General features: G+C 49.6%; 1 protein-coding gene across 2 annotated transcripts; it reads left to right on the top strand.

Annotated features, from left to right (window-relative positions):
- Nucleotides 1–1,874: 1,874 nt before the first annotated feature.
- On the top strand, nucleotides 1,875–16,089 carry LOC123025829 (guanylate-binding protein 1-like). Of its 2 annotated transcripts, XM_044434895.1 has the most exons (12): nucleotides 1,879–1,970; nucleotides 2,705–2,849; nucleotides 3,002–3,201; nucleotides 3,810–3,937; nucleotides 5,320–5,429; nucleotides 6,727–6,932; nucleotides 8,956–9,198; nucleotides 9,669–9,949; nucleotides 10,182–10,394; nucleotides 11,378–11,480; nucleotides 13,620–13,813; nucleotides 14,800–16,089. In XM_044434895.1, the coding sequence occupies exons 3-12, from the start codon at nucleotides 3,012–3,014 to the stop codon at nucleotides 15,007–15,009; spliced, it is 1,878 nt and encodes a 625-aa protein (XP_044290830.1). In that variant the 5' UTR covers nucleotides 1,879–1,970; nucleotides 2,705–2,849; nucleotides 3,002–3,011; the 3' UTR covers nucleotides 15,010–16,089. The 2 variants fall into 2 exon arrangements, with proteins under 2 accessions (XP_044290831.1, XP_044290830.1); XM_044434896.1 differs by lacking the exon at nucleotides 2,705–2,849 and having other exon boundaries at nucleotides 1,875–1,970.

Below are 16,089 nucleotides of genomic sequence, written 5' to 3'. Positions count from 1 at the left end.
TGGGAGAACTGACTGAATGCTGGCAGTGCTGATTTGTCTCTCCTGTTCCTGCTGCGACTGGGAACCTTTTTCTGCCTGTGGGATCTTTTGCCCTTTACTCTTGCCCTGCCTCAGAGACTATGAAAACCGACCTGAAAGTTAGCTTTTGCAATCCTTGTTTGGATAGCTCCTTCAGCATCGGAGAGACTGTCTGTAGTTCATGATTTTTTTAAAGAAAATTTGCATACAAAATGTATGCACATATGATCATTCTGTTCTTAATGCTCGATTGTGCAACTGCAGAGACATGCTGTTCAGTAAGTGAAGATGTCATGTCGGAAACCTTGGACGGCCAGCGCTCCTGGGAATACCTGCTAAGGAAAACTCCAGTGGGGGGTTTGTTTGCATCCTCTTGGTAGCTGTCAAAGTGAGATCTGCCCTATATGGTCTTTGATTGCAAAAGGGAGATGTTGAGATGTAGCTGCTTGTTGCGCAACTTCGAAAAGGCACAGTAGCATTTATTGAACAGAAGGGAAAGGGTGTGGTTGGGAGAGGCAAAGAATCCACCCAACTGAAAAAAAAATCTAAGTGACATGGAAGTAATACAGTCCATAAGGACAGGCTTCTTCTCAGACCCTGTCCGTAGCGCTACAGTTCAGGACTAGGAGGTGAGGGTAGGCCTCATTTGCTGATGTTCGGCTGTGATGAGCTGGTGCCTGCAAGCGCTCCTGGTGATGCAGAGCCAACTGGTACCAGCTGCCACCACCGAGAGTTAAGCACCCTGTGATAAATCAAGCGAATAAGCCAAGAAAAGGGAGGCTCACCTGCAACCACTTAAAATACTTATATTGTTATTTTTTGTATTTTAACTTTATGTTGTGAGCCGCCCCGCGGCTTCGGCGAATGGGGCGGCATAGAAATGTTTTAATAAATAAATAAAATAAACCAGCAGCCCCCCTTTCTGCAGCCTCTCCACCTTTGTTTTTAGCTCCTGAGTCCCACCTGCCCATTCAGAAGTGCAGCAGTTCTTGATGCCTGCAGATCTAGGGGCAGAAAGTGCTTTGCAGGGGTGCAGCCGGGGCTTGACCACAGGGCTGAAATTAAGGGGCCGGAGCCTGGGGAGCTTCAAAGGACCCCGCTGCCTGAGAATGGCACCTGGGCCAGCACAGGCACAAAAGGGGCCAGGCTTTGCCGCCTCTAGATTTCTCATCTGTCAAGGTGCAGCAGAAGGCAGGTGAGGAGGGGAGGGTGGCGAAGCACAGTACTGAAGCTGTGGCACCTACATGGTCCCAGCCGTGATGGGACGTGGGAGCAGGGTCCCCAGACATCCAGATGACAGAGCCAGAGTGGCCACTGGGAGCCCTCAGGATAAGCACTCAGCCCCGCATGTTGGAAAATATCAAATCCAGCCACTGCCCCGAACTCCCAGAATTGAGTTAAGTGAGGTTAAAAATGATCAGAGATCTCTGTCTGCATATATAAAATTCAAGAGTGCCAAACGAGTTTGCTTGTTGGTTTACACAGGCAGAGAAGTGAATGGTTAAGGCAAGGGGGGAGAAGATGCCAGTTGTGTGCTTTGTTAATTTATAGTTGTTACTTGATTTTTATGGTCTTTCAGCAAAACCAGCGAAAAACCCCTAAGAATGCAAAACCAGAGGGAAAACACAAACATACAGATGCTTAGCACTCAAAAGGGGGCTGTAAGTTTAATAAAATCTGACCGCGGTAAAATTACCAAATGAGCACCTATCCGATTCCGGTTCCCACCAGAGATGGTTCCTGGCTGCCTTTTGACCTGGGCTAGTCCCCGGCCTCTTGGAAACCACATGCTGCGGGTCCATTATCGCCAGAATCGGGCGGGGTGCACCATTTCTGTCAACTGAAGTCTCCCTTTCACTTTCGAAGCTTAACGGAAAGCCTTCCCTAGCAGCTTCTGAGAGAAACGGCTGGATCGGAGAGAGCCCCCGTCGTAGGTTTGGACTGCAGGGAAGGTAAGGAGCGGACCCGATGCAAACTCCAGCCCCGGTCCCGGGCTTTCTGCGCCGGGGCTGTGGGCGAGAGGCAATAAACGCGCGGCGCGCGTTCCACGGGCGACGGGGAGACTCCCGTGCGCCCTCGGCTGGGAGGAAAGCTAGCTCCTACCTCTGCGCAACTGTGCCCACAGGATCGGACGGCCAGTGCAGCGGGGAGGCAGGGGCGCGCCAGCGGAGGCTGCCTTTATTGTTTATCCGCTCCCCAACTAATTCGGGCTGCGGGTGGTGGGTCCTTTTCCGGACATCCGACTGGCTTCCGGCGCCGAAATTCCCGGCCCCTGGGCTGGATGGAGCCCTGTCTGGAAGCGTCGGGGGCGAAGGGGCGGGAGGTGCTTCTTTGGACGCTCTGCTCGAAGCGCACAGCCGGTTGGGACGACGAGGAGTCCCGCTGCTCGAGGCGGCACGAAGGCGCGTTGCGGGCCTGACGGCTGTGCCCGAAGCGCTTCCCCTCCGCTGTACCGAGGCCACTGCTCGCTTTCAGCAGCGAGGAACTTCGCGCTCGGATCAGGACTGGAAGGGCTGACTTCCCCTGCGCTGAAGAAACCAGCCAACCAAATGGCTGGGAGGCCGCGGAGGGAGACGCTGCGTGCCCCGCAAATGCGCTTGCTCACGAGGTTCGCGCCGAGCAAGCAGCCCGCTCCGTTGATGGAAATTGCTCCTCTCCTCTTTTCCCACTGCTCTCTCTCTTGTAGGAAAAATTGTTAAGGAGGAAAAGACCGGAAAGGTGCTTAGGGCCTTCGGTGTCATTGCAAGGAGGCCCTCCGCCAGGCGGTGGAGTTCTCGCGTTTGGAAAGGCCCCTGTTGCTGGTTATTGCAGGCTTCCTTGTCCTCCATTGGGTACGTGCACTAGCCATTAAACTCAAGCCAGTGAGCTCCTGTTAGGAATTGTGTGTGCGTGCGTGTGCGTGCGCGCAAAGCTTCCATGGAAAACCCTTGTGTCCGTTTCTGTCTCCCTTGTTGCCTGCCTTCACCCCCACCTGCTCCTCCAGGCCTCCTACAATGGTGTCAACTATCCACATGCCAACTCCCATGTGCCTGATCGAGAACAGGGGAAAGGAGTTCCGTGTTTGTCAAGAGGCCCTGCAGCTGCTGTCTGAAATCCACCAGCCGGTGGTGGTGGTGGCCATTGTGGGACTGTACCGCACGGGCAAGTCCTACCTCATGAACAAGCTGGCTGGCAAGACCTCAGGTGAGAGAGAGAGAGAGAGAGAAAGGGAAAGAGAGAGATGATGTGGACCAAGAGAAAAAGGAAGTACTGGGATATCTGGAGCCGCCGGGAGCAAGATGGTCCTCAGATGGATGGTGATCTGCTCAGATGGGCAGACCAAGACTGTGCCTTTCCAACGAACCCCCCAGAAATGCCCGTAGCTCCATGCCCCAGGGTAGTCCATGAGTTCCCGGCATTGATTTGGCCCTTACTTCCAGAAATGTCAGTATTTCCTCGACTGTTCTAAGACGGCAACCTTTAGCTGGTGGGTTTTAATCAGGTGTGCCTGTACTTGAAAATGCGTGTGTGTTTCCCCCTCTAAAAACAACAACTAGAGATGTCAGCTTTTTTCTTGAAGGGGCTTCCATGCCTTGACTATGAAAAAAACAGAAATCCAGCAGCTGCAGCTTTCCCTATCCCAACATTTCCATGCTGGAGAAAAATATTTCTTTTTGAAGTTTGCCCGCCCCAAGCTGCTAAAGTCACTGGAGCCTTTCAAGAAAACGGGTGGGAACCCCAGATACTACCACTGATACATTTCAGGTTTATTCATGTGCAGCTGTATAACATGCGATTCTCTCCACATGCAGGTTTTGCACTGGGCTCTAAGGTGCAAGCCAACACCAAAGGTATCTGGATGTGGTGCATTCCCCACCCCAAGCAGCCCAGCCAGACCCTCGTCCTTCTGGATACGGAGGGGCTCGGCGATGTGGAAAAGGTGACTTTGCAATTTGCCACGTGAGAGTAGAATGCTGCACCTGTTAAGTTTCTGCCTGTAAGGTATAAGTATAGGGATGTCAAGGACATAACCTTTTGGTGGGCATTTGTTCATAGGGTGGCCATAAGTTGGAGATGACTTGATGGCACATGATAAGCACAGGAGGTCCTGCTGGAAAGAAAATGGCGGCCACACTCATTCCGCTTGTCACATTGACTCTGCGACCATGCCCAGTTCCTGGCTTTCTAGGCAGACTTCCCCAGTCTGGTGCCTTCCAGGTGTGTTGGCTGGCTGCCATCATCCCCAGCCAGCATGGTCAATCACTGAGTTGTGGAGAGGAGGCCAAATAGGTGAAGGCTGAACTAGGCAGATGTTCCTCTGTGGAACCTAGGACTTAATACATCAGGGCTCCATTTGCAAACCTCTAATGAATATGTCCTGGGAGAAATATCAACAGTCTCAGATATGCAGATGATACCACTCTCATGGCAGAAAGTGAAGAGGAACTAAAGAGCCTCTTGATGCGGGTGAAGGAGGACAGTGCAAAAGTTGGCTTGAAACTTAACATTAAGAAAACTAAGATCATGGCATCCGGTCCTCTCACTTCCTGGCAAATAGATGGGGAAGAAATGGAGGTAGTGACAGATTTTATTTTCCTGGGCTCCAAGATCACCGCAGATGGGGACTGCAGCCAAGAAATTAAAAGACGCTTGCTCCTTGGGGGGAAAGCTATGGCAAATTTAGACAGCATACTAAAAAGCAGAGACATCACCCTGCCAACAAAAGTGCGTATAGTCAAGGCTATGGTTTTCCCAGTTGCAATGTATGGCTGTGAAAATTGGACCATAAGGAAGGCTGAGCATCAAAATTGAGGACTTTGAATTGTGGTGCGAGAGGAGACTCCTGCGAGTCCCTTGGACAGCAAGGAGATCAAACCGGTCAGTCCTAGAGGAGATCAACCCTGACTGCTCTTTAGAAGGCCAGATCCTGAAGATGAAGCTCAAATACTTTGGCGACCTAATGAGAAGGAAGACTCCCTGGAGAAGAGCCTAATGCTGGGAACAATAGATGGCAAAAGAAGAAGGGGATGGCAGAGGATGAGGTGGCTGGATGGAGTCACTGAAGCAGTGGGTGTGAGCTTGGGTGGACTCCGGGGGACGGTGGAGGACAGGAAGGCCTGGAGGAATGTTGTCCATGGGGTCCCCAGTGGGTTGGACACGACTTCATGACTAACAACAACAACAAATGAATATGTAAATAGAGCAGCTTTAGGGGAAGAAGAGATGTAAGTAGACTGATAAGTGAAAGTAAGCCTAGCAACACTGTGCCAGGTGGGGGAAGTGGAACCTAAGCATGGTCATTCTTTGCTCCTCATTCTTCAGGGCGATCCCAAGAATGACACCTGGATCTTTGCGCTGACCCTGCTCCTGAGCAGCACCCTGGTCTACAACAGCATCGGCACCATTGACCAGTACGCGATGAACCAGCTCCAGTATCCTCTGCATACTCCCGCTCAACAGTGAGGCAATGAGGGTCACAGGGAACAGCATGAGAGAGTTTAAAGAGCCGGTGGAGTGTGGTGGTTAGACTGGTGGGCTGGGGACCTAAGTCGTCCCGGTTCTAGTCCCCACCTGGCCTTAAGCTCCCTGGGTGATGTTGGACCAGTCACTCCCTCTGTGTTTTAAAGATAAAAATGGAGCTGTGTAAGCCGCCTTTGGTTCCACCCAAAAGGCAAGCAGGCGGGATACGATAGCAATGTAGTAATAATGCAATATTGATGCATTAAATACAAAACATGCAACGTACTTTTGCATGTATCTCTATATGATAGTACAATGTTGTAATGACCATGTACTAACAGAAGAATGGGGACAAGAATCAAGGAGACTTCTACCAGGTGTTTACAGCAATATTATTTATATAAAGGTAATTATAATTCTCTATTTTATAGCTGGCCTTGTTGATCAAAAGGTTGACAGTTCAAATCCACATGATGGGGTTGCTTTGCCCCTGCTTCTGCCAACCTAGCAGTTCGAAAGCATGTAAATGTGAACAGATAAATAGGTACCGCTTCGGTGGGAAGGTGACAGTGTTCCGTGAGCCTCGGTGTTTAGTCCTGCCGGCCACATGAACATGGAAACTGTCTGCAGATAAACACTGGCTCCCTCGGCTAAGAATCGGAGTTGAGCACCATCCTCTAGAGATGGACACGACTGGACTTAATGTCAAGTCCTATAATATAATAATATAATACAATAATATTGTAATATAATACAAAATATAATACCTTTATATTATATTTATATCTATGTTGTAAGCCGCCCTGAGGCTTCGGCGAATGGGGCGGCATAAAAATGTTTTAATAAATAAATAAATAAATATTTATATCATATATAATGATACATTACATTTATAATAATAATACATCATTATATTGAATTTATTTATATATAAACTACATAATGCATTATTTAAATTATTTATGCAAATAGTGACAGACTACACTCAAGGTAGATTCCAGGAGAATTCACCCTTGATAATTCAACAGACAGTCGTCCAGGTTCCAAAGAAGTCAGGGTTGTTCCACTTGAAAGGAGATGTGGGAATTTTGGCAGTGGAGGCGTGCTCCCTTTTCCAGAAGAAATGGCTGATTACAGGCATGGAGGTCTCCTCCTTTGCATCCCGTTACCCCACCTGTTGCACCTGGTTATGTGGGTGGGGCGGGTCTCCAAGCCTCCCCTCCCCACTTCAGGGCAGCTGGTCCCTTGATTCCTGAACGAGGCCAACAGCTACGTGACGGAGCTGACCGAGCACATCAAGGCAAAAGTCCCATCCAGGGAGAACGCCGTGGATGGACTGGAAGACTCTGCCGAATTCGTTCGCTTCTTCCCAGACTTCATCTGGAGCTTGAGGGACTTCACATTGTGCCTGGAGCTGGATGGGCAGCCCATCTCTGCAGATGATTATCTGGAACGTGCCTTGACATTAAAAAAAGGTACCAATGACAAATGCACCGTTACTGGCCATATAATCCTGGGGCCCACACTTCCTCCTCCTCAGGGGTACACACCGGTCCCCTGTTGCTAACAGTGAGCTTCTCTGAGGCATTTATGGCGTGCTCATTCTCCTTCACTTTGGGGGGCCCATTTCATGAGGCCATTGTGCCCCAGAAGCCTCTGTGGCAGCTTATCTGGCTTCACACAACCACTAAACTTGCAGAACGACCCAAGGTGTGTCTGAGGCATGATTGGATTTGCTGTGGCTCGTTCTTCCCCCTGGTCCTACAGTCAGTTCCAGAATGTTCTCGGCGCCTTTTCCTGGAATCTGCATCCTACAATCCCCTGCTCCTGCCCTCCTTCACCAGCCTCTTCGCTATTGGCCCATGGCAAGTTCGGGATGCATGTTACCTTTACCAGCTCCCACAGGAAAATTCCTAAGCCTCCTTCCCCCCTCCCACCCACCCAGAGGTCCAGTTGTTTCCCTCCTTCCCTCTCTCCCAGGCTTGGGAAAAGATCCGGGGTGCAATCTTGGCCACAGTCCAAGCAAATGCACACATCTGCATGTGCTAATTTACATGCGTTCTAAGGTCTGTCTGTGCTTCTGTCTGTTTGTCTGTGAGGATACCGCTGTTTGTAAAAAGCAAAGGAGGCCTGGAGAGAGGGGGAAAGGGCTTTTGATTTCAGAAAAAAGCGGGCAGAAAGAGGCAAGGGGCAGGATGGGCAAGACGCCAGCTAGTGCAGGGAGATCCGATGCACCGGAGAGGATCATTACTGAGAATCAGCAGAAAGGCTTGGCATTCAGTCTGAAGGGACTGCTGCTGGAGAGAGGGAAGGGGCTCCACCTTCAGAGCCCCCTGCCCATCCTGCACCCTCCCAGGAAAAACCAAGTAGAATGGAACAAGGAAAGAGACCAACCGCCCCTTCCTCCTCCTCGTTACAGGGTAGCTGGCCTACCTGTCCTGTGGGTGGGGTGGGCAACAGAAAAGCTTCAGAGTGCCCTGTTCTTCCTTTCTCCAATCTCTTACATCGTCTGGTGGTTGTTACCACCAGAGAGCATCTGCCCCACTTCTTTCTGTGAGAAGGGAGAATGGTTAGAATTTGGATTCGCCTCCCTGAGCGCATAGAATTCTCAACAGATTCTCTACATACCCTCTTGTCCCTGCGACTGCGGTGCCGCGCCCTCCTTTAAGAGCTTAAGCAATGCTCTGAACAGAAGGCAAGAAGCGCCCCAGTGGAGCAGATCAAAGGCTTGTCAAATCCAGCATTCAGTTCCCAAAACAATCCACCTGATCCGCCTTGGAGAAGCCCGCAAACAGCACCTGAACGGAATAGGACCATCTGCTTGTGCTTTCTAGAACTGGTATTAAGTCCTTTTCAGAGTCCATATCACTGAAATATAAGTAGATCACACTAGCTTATTTTCACTCAAACCAGATTGTATACTGGGAAGATCTCTTCTATTTTTTCCCATTCTCACCATGTAGGAGCTTTCTTTCCTAGTTAAATTCAGAGTGTTGATCCATTGTCCTTTCTGTTTCAGACTGCAGACTGCAAATGCTTTTTGGGACTAATCTATATTTCTTTGAAACATTTTTACCCCTTTACTAGCTGAGAGTAAATGGAAATTACTCTCAGCTAATCAGAATAAAATACAGTGTATAAGACCATCATTACAATGTATAAAACCAACCATAAAAATGATACTGCATCAAAATCACTCTATGCCCCATAAACGTATTAATAAACTAGCTTTGTGTACAGGTTTACAATCTTCAATCAGGCATGGGGCAGAAGGGAGGGAAAGAAAGTGTAAAGGATGAATTTATATACTAGGTAAGCATGAGAATTAAATGAAACTACAAAGTAGGTATGGAAGCCTTCCGTACTGAACTGTGGAATACCCACCTTCACCGAATCCTTCCTTTCTTTGCAGTGATCCTTCCAAAACAAATTTTTGCGCAGGCAGCTGCCCTTCCAGATTCACCTGCAAGCTACCCCTCCATATCTTGTTCTCTCCAGGAGACAGCCACGACATCGAGCTGTTCAACCTGCCACGCAAATGCATCCGGATGTTCTTCCCCACCCGGAAATGCTTCATCTTTGAGCGCCCCACCTCCAGGAAGAACCTGTCTCGGCTGGACCAGATGCAGGAGAGCGAGCTGGACCCTGACTTTGTGGAACAAGCAGGCCAGTTCTGCAGTTACGTCTACTGCACGTCCAAGGCCAAGACCATCCCCGGTGGGCACGTTCTCAATGGCCGCTGTGAGTCCTCCTAGTTTGTAGTCCTTTCTCGGAGCAGCCATTGCTGTGCAACAGGGTCCTGGGCCCTCGGCTTTGTCCCTTTTTGTACAAAATCCACTTTTAGCATTGAGCCGCAACATATCTCGACACTTGGGATACTTGATACTTTGAATATATCCAGGCCACGTTTCTTATATTGGTTAATTAATTAAATCATCAAGTGTTTTCCTTTCTCCGCCTTCCCTGCCTGCTCTCTCTTGTCTGTAGTGTCCTCACTGAACTCAGCACACAAGTTTCTGCTTGTGGATCGTGAGGCCGCCAGTCCGAGGCACGTGGGCCGGGAACCAGTGCCTGCTCCCCAACCTTCAGGTCCTGCTGCAAACACCACTGCTTCTTTAGGAAATCCTAGACAACGTGGTTTTGCAATGCCGCGGATAATTATTTAGGAACGTGCCCCTAAAGAAGCGTCGCCTTTGCTTTTCTCCTTGCAGTGCTGGCGAAGCTGGCGGAGACCTACGTGGACACGCTCCGCAGTGGGAAAGTGCCTTGCATGGAGAATGCAGTGCTGGCCTTGGCTGACAGGGAGAACTCGGCTGCGGTGGCCGATGCTACGGCCCGCTACGTGGAGCTGATGGAGCGAAGGCTGAAGCTGCCCACGGAGACGCTGGAGGAGCTGCTACGGATCCATGCCGGGTGCGAGGAGGAGGCCCTCCGGGTGTTCATGGCTCGAGCCTTCAAAGACGACACACGCCAGTTCCAGGCTCAGCTCATGGTAGGTTGCGGACATTAACTGGCCATATGTCAGGGCTGGTGGCCAAGTCCGCCCTGGCTAGTGGGCCGTCAGCACGCAGGTGTGTTCGGATGAGTCATCCAGGCGGCACCCTGAGGCACGAGGCAGGTGTGCAGTAACTTCAGTGCCTGACTCAGCCCTGTGATGCTTTCGGATAGCCTATCAAACCATTCGTCTGCGTCTCAGATTTATTTTGCATGTCTTGTCCTGGTAGAAAACCCTGGATGAGAGGAAGGAGGAGTACTGCTCTAAGAACGAGAAGGAATCCTCAAGAGAGAGTATGGCTGTGCTGAAAGCGCTGTCTCAGGAGATCGAAAAGAACATCAGAACGGGGAGATACTCCCAACCTGGTGGCCACCAGCATTTCTTGCAGGACATGAAGAAACTGGAAGAAAGATACCACCAGAAACCTAAGAAAGGTTTAATGGTAGGTAAGGGGTTGGGCAGGGGTCCCAAACACATTTGGAATTTTGGGAGCGTGTGGTGGGGCTCACTCACATGATGTCTACAGTGGGAAGATTGCTCATTTACACAATAGTAGCAAAATGGCAGATCACAAAGGTTTTTCCAGAAGGGAAAACAGACCAAAAGAAATGCAACTTGGCTAACAGGGGCAGGACAGTCGTGGGGTTTGAGCACACAAGGCCAATCTTTGGAACAAAGTTTTCTGCTCCAAATCTTGTTTCATGGAAAGCAAATTGATAAAGCTGAGAGGCAAGTAACTTGCCCAAGAGAATATGGCAGAGATTGTATCTAAGCCCCAACAGCAAAATCATGTATTTTCTTTCAAACAACAAAAAAGAACAGAAGATTCATTTCACGGAAGGTGAAAGTTTCGTGAGCTGGGGTTCCTCCCTTTGCACATGCAAAGCTCAGACTTTTCTTGCAAAACCTTCTTTATTGACTAAAGTGTTTTCCAGGAGTACAAACACCCAGAATGAATGTCTGAGCATGCACAGAGTGGTTTGTGGAACCCAGTCTAGTACCCAATCTAGAACCAACTTCGAGCCTCATATTTTTGAAACTACCATGGAATCCTTCAAGCATTTATTTCTGCTTATGTCACCTTATTCCCTGAAAAGGCAAACCTTTTTTAAGTGCTCCAGGATTGAGACACCATCAAGGTTGTGGGTGGGCTTGTAGGCAGCCAATATGAGTTTATATTCAAGCTCAGAATGTCTTCCACTTGGAACTTCAGCTTGGACAGGAAGGGGAGCACAGAACTGTGCCTGAGGATTCTTCCTACCCCAAAGTATGGCCTCTGCCTTCTCCTTTGAAAGGAGAAAAAGCCACGCAAGGCCTCCGTCTCTTAGCGCACAGGCAACCCTTGGCTGGCCGATACTGGCCCACGCTGTGGGTCGCCAGCTTCTCTGTCCACGCTCTGCTGACTGCCCCCTCTCCTACATCCAGGCCATGCCCGTCCTGCAGCAGTTCCTGAAGGCCAAAGAAGATGTTGGCAGAGCCATACTTCAGAGCGACAAAGCCCTTTCGGAGAATGAGAAGCGAATGAAAGGTAAGGAAGGGCCTGGCATGAAATGTGCAGGAGATGCTTTGAGGGGGAGGTGCCCTCTGGATGGGAAAGGCCTTGCATCCCGTTCCTCTGCTCAGTCCAATCACTCCGCTGCACCTCAAGTAGGAGAAGCGAAAATAATGACTGGGTGGCCGTTCCCTCAAAAGGTAGCTTTATTGTTGTGAGCCGCCCATTTATTGTTGTGAGCTGCCCCGAGGCTTCGGCGAATGGGGCGGCATAAAAATGTTTTAATTAATTAATAGATAGATAGATAGATAGATAGATAGCAAGGCAAAGATACCCATATTCTCCCTGTGCTGAAGGCTGCAGGGTCGGTGTTCTGGTAAGGGGAGATCCAGATAAGGTCGAGAAGTGATTTCCCTATTCCTGCCTGTTGCTGTGGGTGTCTCTCCTGTTCTTATTTATTTAAATTTATTTATTTAAACAACTTGTATGCTGCCCCCTTCGCATGAGCCTCGGGGTGTTCTTGCTAATGTCTTGTCAGAATGGTTACCTGTGCTAACTCAGTCTGCGATTGTGTGAACTGAGGGGGCTTATTGCATGTGGGTTGCGTAGCTGGTTAACATTTAATGTTTCCGGTAATGATTTTGACCTGTGAACTATGACCTTCTGCACACCTGTGCAGAACCTCTGTCACACCTTTAACAGGACATGTGTTGGATGTCTCCAGTTTGGGGAAGCCCCTGTGGCTTCCAAGGTCATTGGTTCTATGGATGCCTTCCTGTAACAGCTGGTGTGTTCAGCTGGTGCCCAGAACTGGACTCACTTCCCAGAATGAGGCCTAACAGTGTTGACTAGAGGAGGACTAGTACTTCCCATGATATGGACAGAATCTTTCTATGAATGCCGTCCAAAATAGCATTTGCCTATTTTGGCAGCCACATCATGCTGTTGGCTCGTTGTTGTTAGTCGTGAGGTCGTGTCTGACCCATCGCGACCCCATGGACAACACTCCTGCAGGCCTCCCTGTCCTCCACCGTCCCCCGGAGTCCACCCAAGCTCACACCGACTGCTTCAGTGGCTCCATCCAGCCACCTCATCCTCTGCTGCCCCCTTCTTCTTTTGCCATCTATTGTTCCCAGCATTAGGCTCTTCTCCAGCGAGTCCTTCCTTCTCATTAGGGGGCCAAAGTATTTGAGTTTCATCTTCAGGATCTGGCCTTCTAAAGAGCAGGCTCATATTCAGCCACAATTCTGAGATCCTTCTTGCTTGTAGTGTTGCTGAGTCAAGTGGCTGTCATTTGTAAGTAGGCATCTGGTTTCTTTTTTCTAGGAAAAGAGCTTGGCATATGTCCTTATTAAATTTCATTCTGAAATTTCATTAAATGAAATTTCATTTCATTTCTTTCAGCCTTCAGCCTATCAAGAGCACTTTGAATTTTGTTTCTGTCTTCCAGGGTATTAGCTGTACCACCCAATTTTGTGTCATCTGCAAATCTGATAAGCATTCCCTGTATCTTCTCACTCATATTATTAATAAAAATGTTGAAGCGTGTTGGGCCCAGGACTGAGCCCTGTAGCACCATAATTATTACCTCTACCCAGTTTGAGAAGCTGCCATTGACAAACACTCTTTGCGTCTGTTTCTGTAGCTTATCAGAACATCATGGGTCAATTTGTCAAAAATTGGCAAGGGGCGGCATAGAAATAATAATAATAATAATAATAATAATAATAATAATAAGTTAAGCTATATTTTGCCCATAACATACACACACTCCACAAAGGAAGTTACCCAATTGGGCCTCTGTAATCTTTTGTTCACTTCTCAGATTCCCTTTCAGAAATCAGACAGTAATACTACAGCAGACAGTAGATACTGAGGAAGGAGTAAGTTTCTTCCAGACCATGGATTTGTGTGTGTGTGTGTGTGTGTGTGTGTGTGTGTGCAGATGACCTACCTCATTCACAAAGATGTTCTAATAGTCCAGACATTGCCATCTTCAATAAAACCTGTGCTTCCCCACTACCATCTTCAGCCCCTTTTCTTACCAAATACATTCCAGTTAGGAGGAAAAGACAGAAGAACTACCCAATATTTTGGGCTGGTCACAGGAGGATGCTCTGCCTGGAAGCTGTTCATACCTGTGGTGGTTCATGCTTTATTTTCTTCCTGGAACAGAGGCACAGGCGAGGGCCAAGGAGGCACAGCGAGAGCAGGAATCCCAGAGGCAGCAGCTGGCTGTGCTGGAACAGAAGAGGGCTGATCAGGAACGGAGCTTTGAAATGAACCTGGAAGAGCTGAGGCAGAAGCTGCAGCAAGAGAGAAAGCAGATCTTGGAAGAGCAGGAGAAAGTGATGGACTGCAAGCTGAAGGTAACTGTCGCGCTCTGCGCATGACGCCTGGGGCTGGCAGTGCTGGAGCCCCCGCTGGAGCCGGACTTGCCCAGGGGGCATTGGCTCATCCTTCTCGCCATCCCAGTGCCCTCGCTGAACTGGCCATGGGCTTCCTGACCTGGCATGCCTCCGGATGGGCTCTGGGTTGGCCAGGTTGCCCTCAGCTGTGCAGAAGGGCTTGGGAGCTGGAGAAACCCTCCTCGCTCCACTCCACCTGCTCAAGTGTCCGGTGGTGGACCAGGACAGTGGCTCCCCAGCGCCACCCACTAAGGCCAGCAGCCGCCCAGGACTGTTGGAAGTCATGGGTGGGGCCCTCAGTTGGCCCCATTCCCAGGTTGCTCTTCTAGGCTTGGGTTCCAGGGGCCTGGGGGGTGCAGGTGGCAGGTGACCCCCTTTGTGCTGGGCTTCCCTTATTGGCTTAAAGTATATGGGCTCGAACGCCTTGTGGTTGTGTCCCTTGATGTTGGGGGATTTCCCCGAGACAGGGGGCTCAGCATCCCAGGGTGGGCCCTTGCGAGAAGGCCTGGACTCCTCACGGGGCCTGCTCACGGTGCCTTCCCTTCCTCTCCAGGACGCCCTTTTAGTTTCCCATCAGGAGCTTCCTGTTAAGGCACTCAAAGTATTTTCAGGCTGCCATCGAAGGCAGGAAGTCTCAAGAGTTCTGCACTTCCCAGGGCGTGTGAGAGGATTGCTCTGCTTGAAAGGGGGTGGGGGGACAGTTGGTGGTGCCCTTCTCTGTGTGTGTTTCCCAGCTCCATCCGCCACTTGCGTGGTCCTAAATCACAGGAAGGGCCAGCAGGGGAAGAGTCCCCCCGCACCCCCGGAGTGGGGAACACCGTCCTGGGCAGGCGCTGGGCTGCCTCCTCTTGCTGCACATGCCCTTGGGCTCACCGCGAGCCAATCCACACCCCTTCGCTTTTGATCTAAGACTCTAACGCCTCTTCGCCATCGTCTTCTCCCTCCAGGAGCAGGAGAAGATGTTAAAGAACGGATTCCAGAGGGAAGCTAATCAGCTGAAAGAGGAGGTTCAGCTGCTGAGAGAACAGAATGATGAAAAGCAGGAATCTTTTATTACAACTGGGCTGCATATTCTGGCAGAGGTGGCTTCACTTTACTTGCCAGGTTTTCTTGGCAAAGCTGTAGGGTTTGTTTCTAACCTTTTGAGGCGCCTGTAGCCAGACAGGAACTAGGCCTGACCTGCAGATCCTTCCTCCTGTCTCGGAAATGCTTATCAAACGTGCTGCTTTGTTTAGCGTTAAACAGCCTGAAGCTGGAAACTTAGCAAATGGCAAGGAAACAGGAACAAGATGCAGGGACTGGAAAAGCACTTTGATTAACGAGCAGTCTTGCACCATGAGAATCTGCTACCCAGTAGTATTAAGCAGCCATTGCTGTTGGGCTAAAGGCCATTTTATACCTACACAGAGAAAGGTTCCTTCCACAGAAGGAAACGTGTGTTTTTACTTGGCGCCCATCCAGCTAGAAGGAACAGGCAAGCACAGCCCCTTGAGGAGGTCTCTGCAGAGCACCAGGGTTGGCCACCCTTGTGGCAAACTCATGTTCCTTGAATACCCCTCAAAACAGCATTTGCCAGCTTGTTCTCTCAGACCCACTAGTAAGGCCAAGCCAGACCAGAAGTGGGAGATCACAGCATCACACCAAAGAAATTGCTCCCAAGACTTTTGCAGGCCTCACAGAATAAGCGCTGTGCTTCACAGAAAACTTTATGCTGAGATAAAAGAGGACAAAATTTAAAAGTGAATAGGCACTCGGGAAAAAAGCACAGAAAGCTTCTTGCCTCCTGCCTGTCAGATGCAGAATTTCTACTACTGGGACGCTGTTTCTATATTCTGCATTCCACCAAGACTGTTTTGGTGGAACAACTGCCATTGCCAAATGAGATTGCCTGCAGCCAGCATGTTTCGCTTTGCTCTGCTCCTCGTACAGCCTGCGTTTCTTCAGCAAGTTATCTCAAATGATGTTCGTATGTGTGTGTGTGTGTGTGTGTGTGTTATTGTGAGTTGCACTTAGGGTCCTGAGCTCCTGCAATGACTGGGAGCCTTCCCTCACCTTTGTCTTTTTTTTTTCTTAACATGTACAAATACATAGAAGAAAAATTTTGTGTGATCATGCAAGTCCACCACATACGATAGAAAGTCCCATCCGCCCCGTTAACATTTCCAAAATTATAATTCTTATCTATTTTTCCAATATCTTTTGGAGTAATGTACCACTGATAAAACTTCTTATACCAA

This window comes from Varanus komodoensis, unplaced genomic scaffold, assembly GCF_004798865.1.
Source record: "Varanus komodoensis strain SLA01 unplaced genomic scaffold, ASM479886v1 scaffold29_1, whole genome shotgun sequence".
NCBI classification, from domain to species: Eukaryota; Metazoa; Chordata; class Lepidosauria; order Squamata; family Varanidae; genus Varanus; species Varanus komodoensis.
Note: the sequence above shows the minus strand (reverse complement) of the source record. Positions and strands in the feature narration are given on the sequence as shown.

What these genes read in the sequence shown, in the direction of transcription:
- LOC123025829 (XM_044434896.1), top strand. Translation starts at nt 3,012, where the DNA reads ATGGTGTCAACTATCCACATGCCAACTCCCATGTGCCTGATCGAGAAC. An exon ending in TACGCGATGAACCAGCTCCA is followed by an intron (nt 5,430 to 6,726) that starts GTATCCTCTGCA and finishes CGAGGCCAACAG; the next exon opens with CTACGTGACGGAGCTGACCG. An exon ending in AACCTAAGAAAGGTTTAATG is followed by an intron (nt 10,395 to 11,377) that starts GTAGGTAAGGGG and finishes TCCTACATCCAG; the next exon opens with GCCATGCCCGTCCTGCAGCA.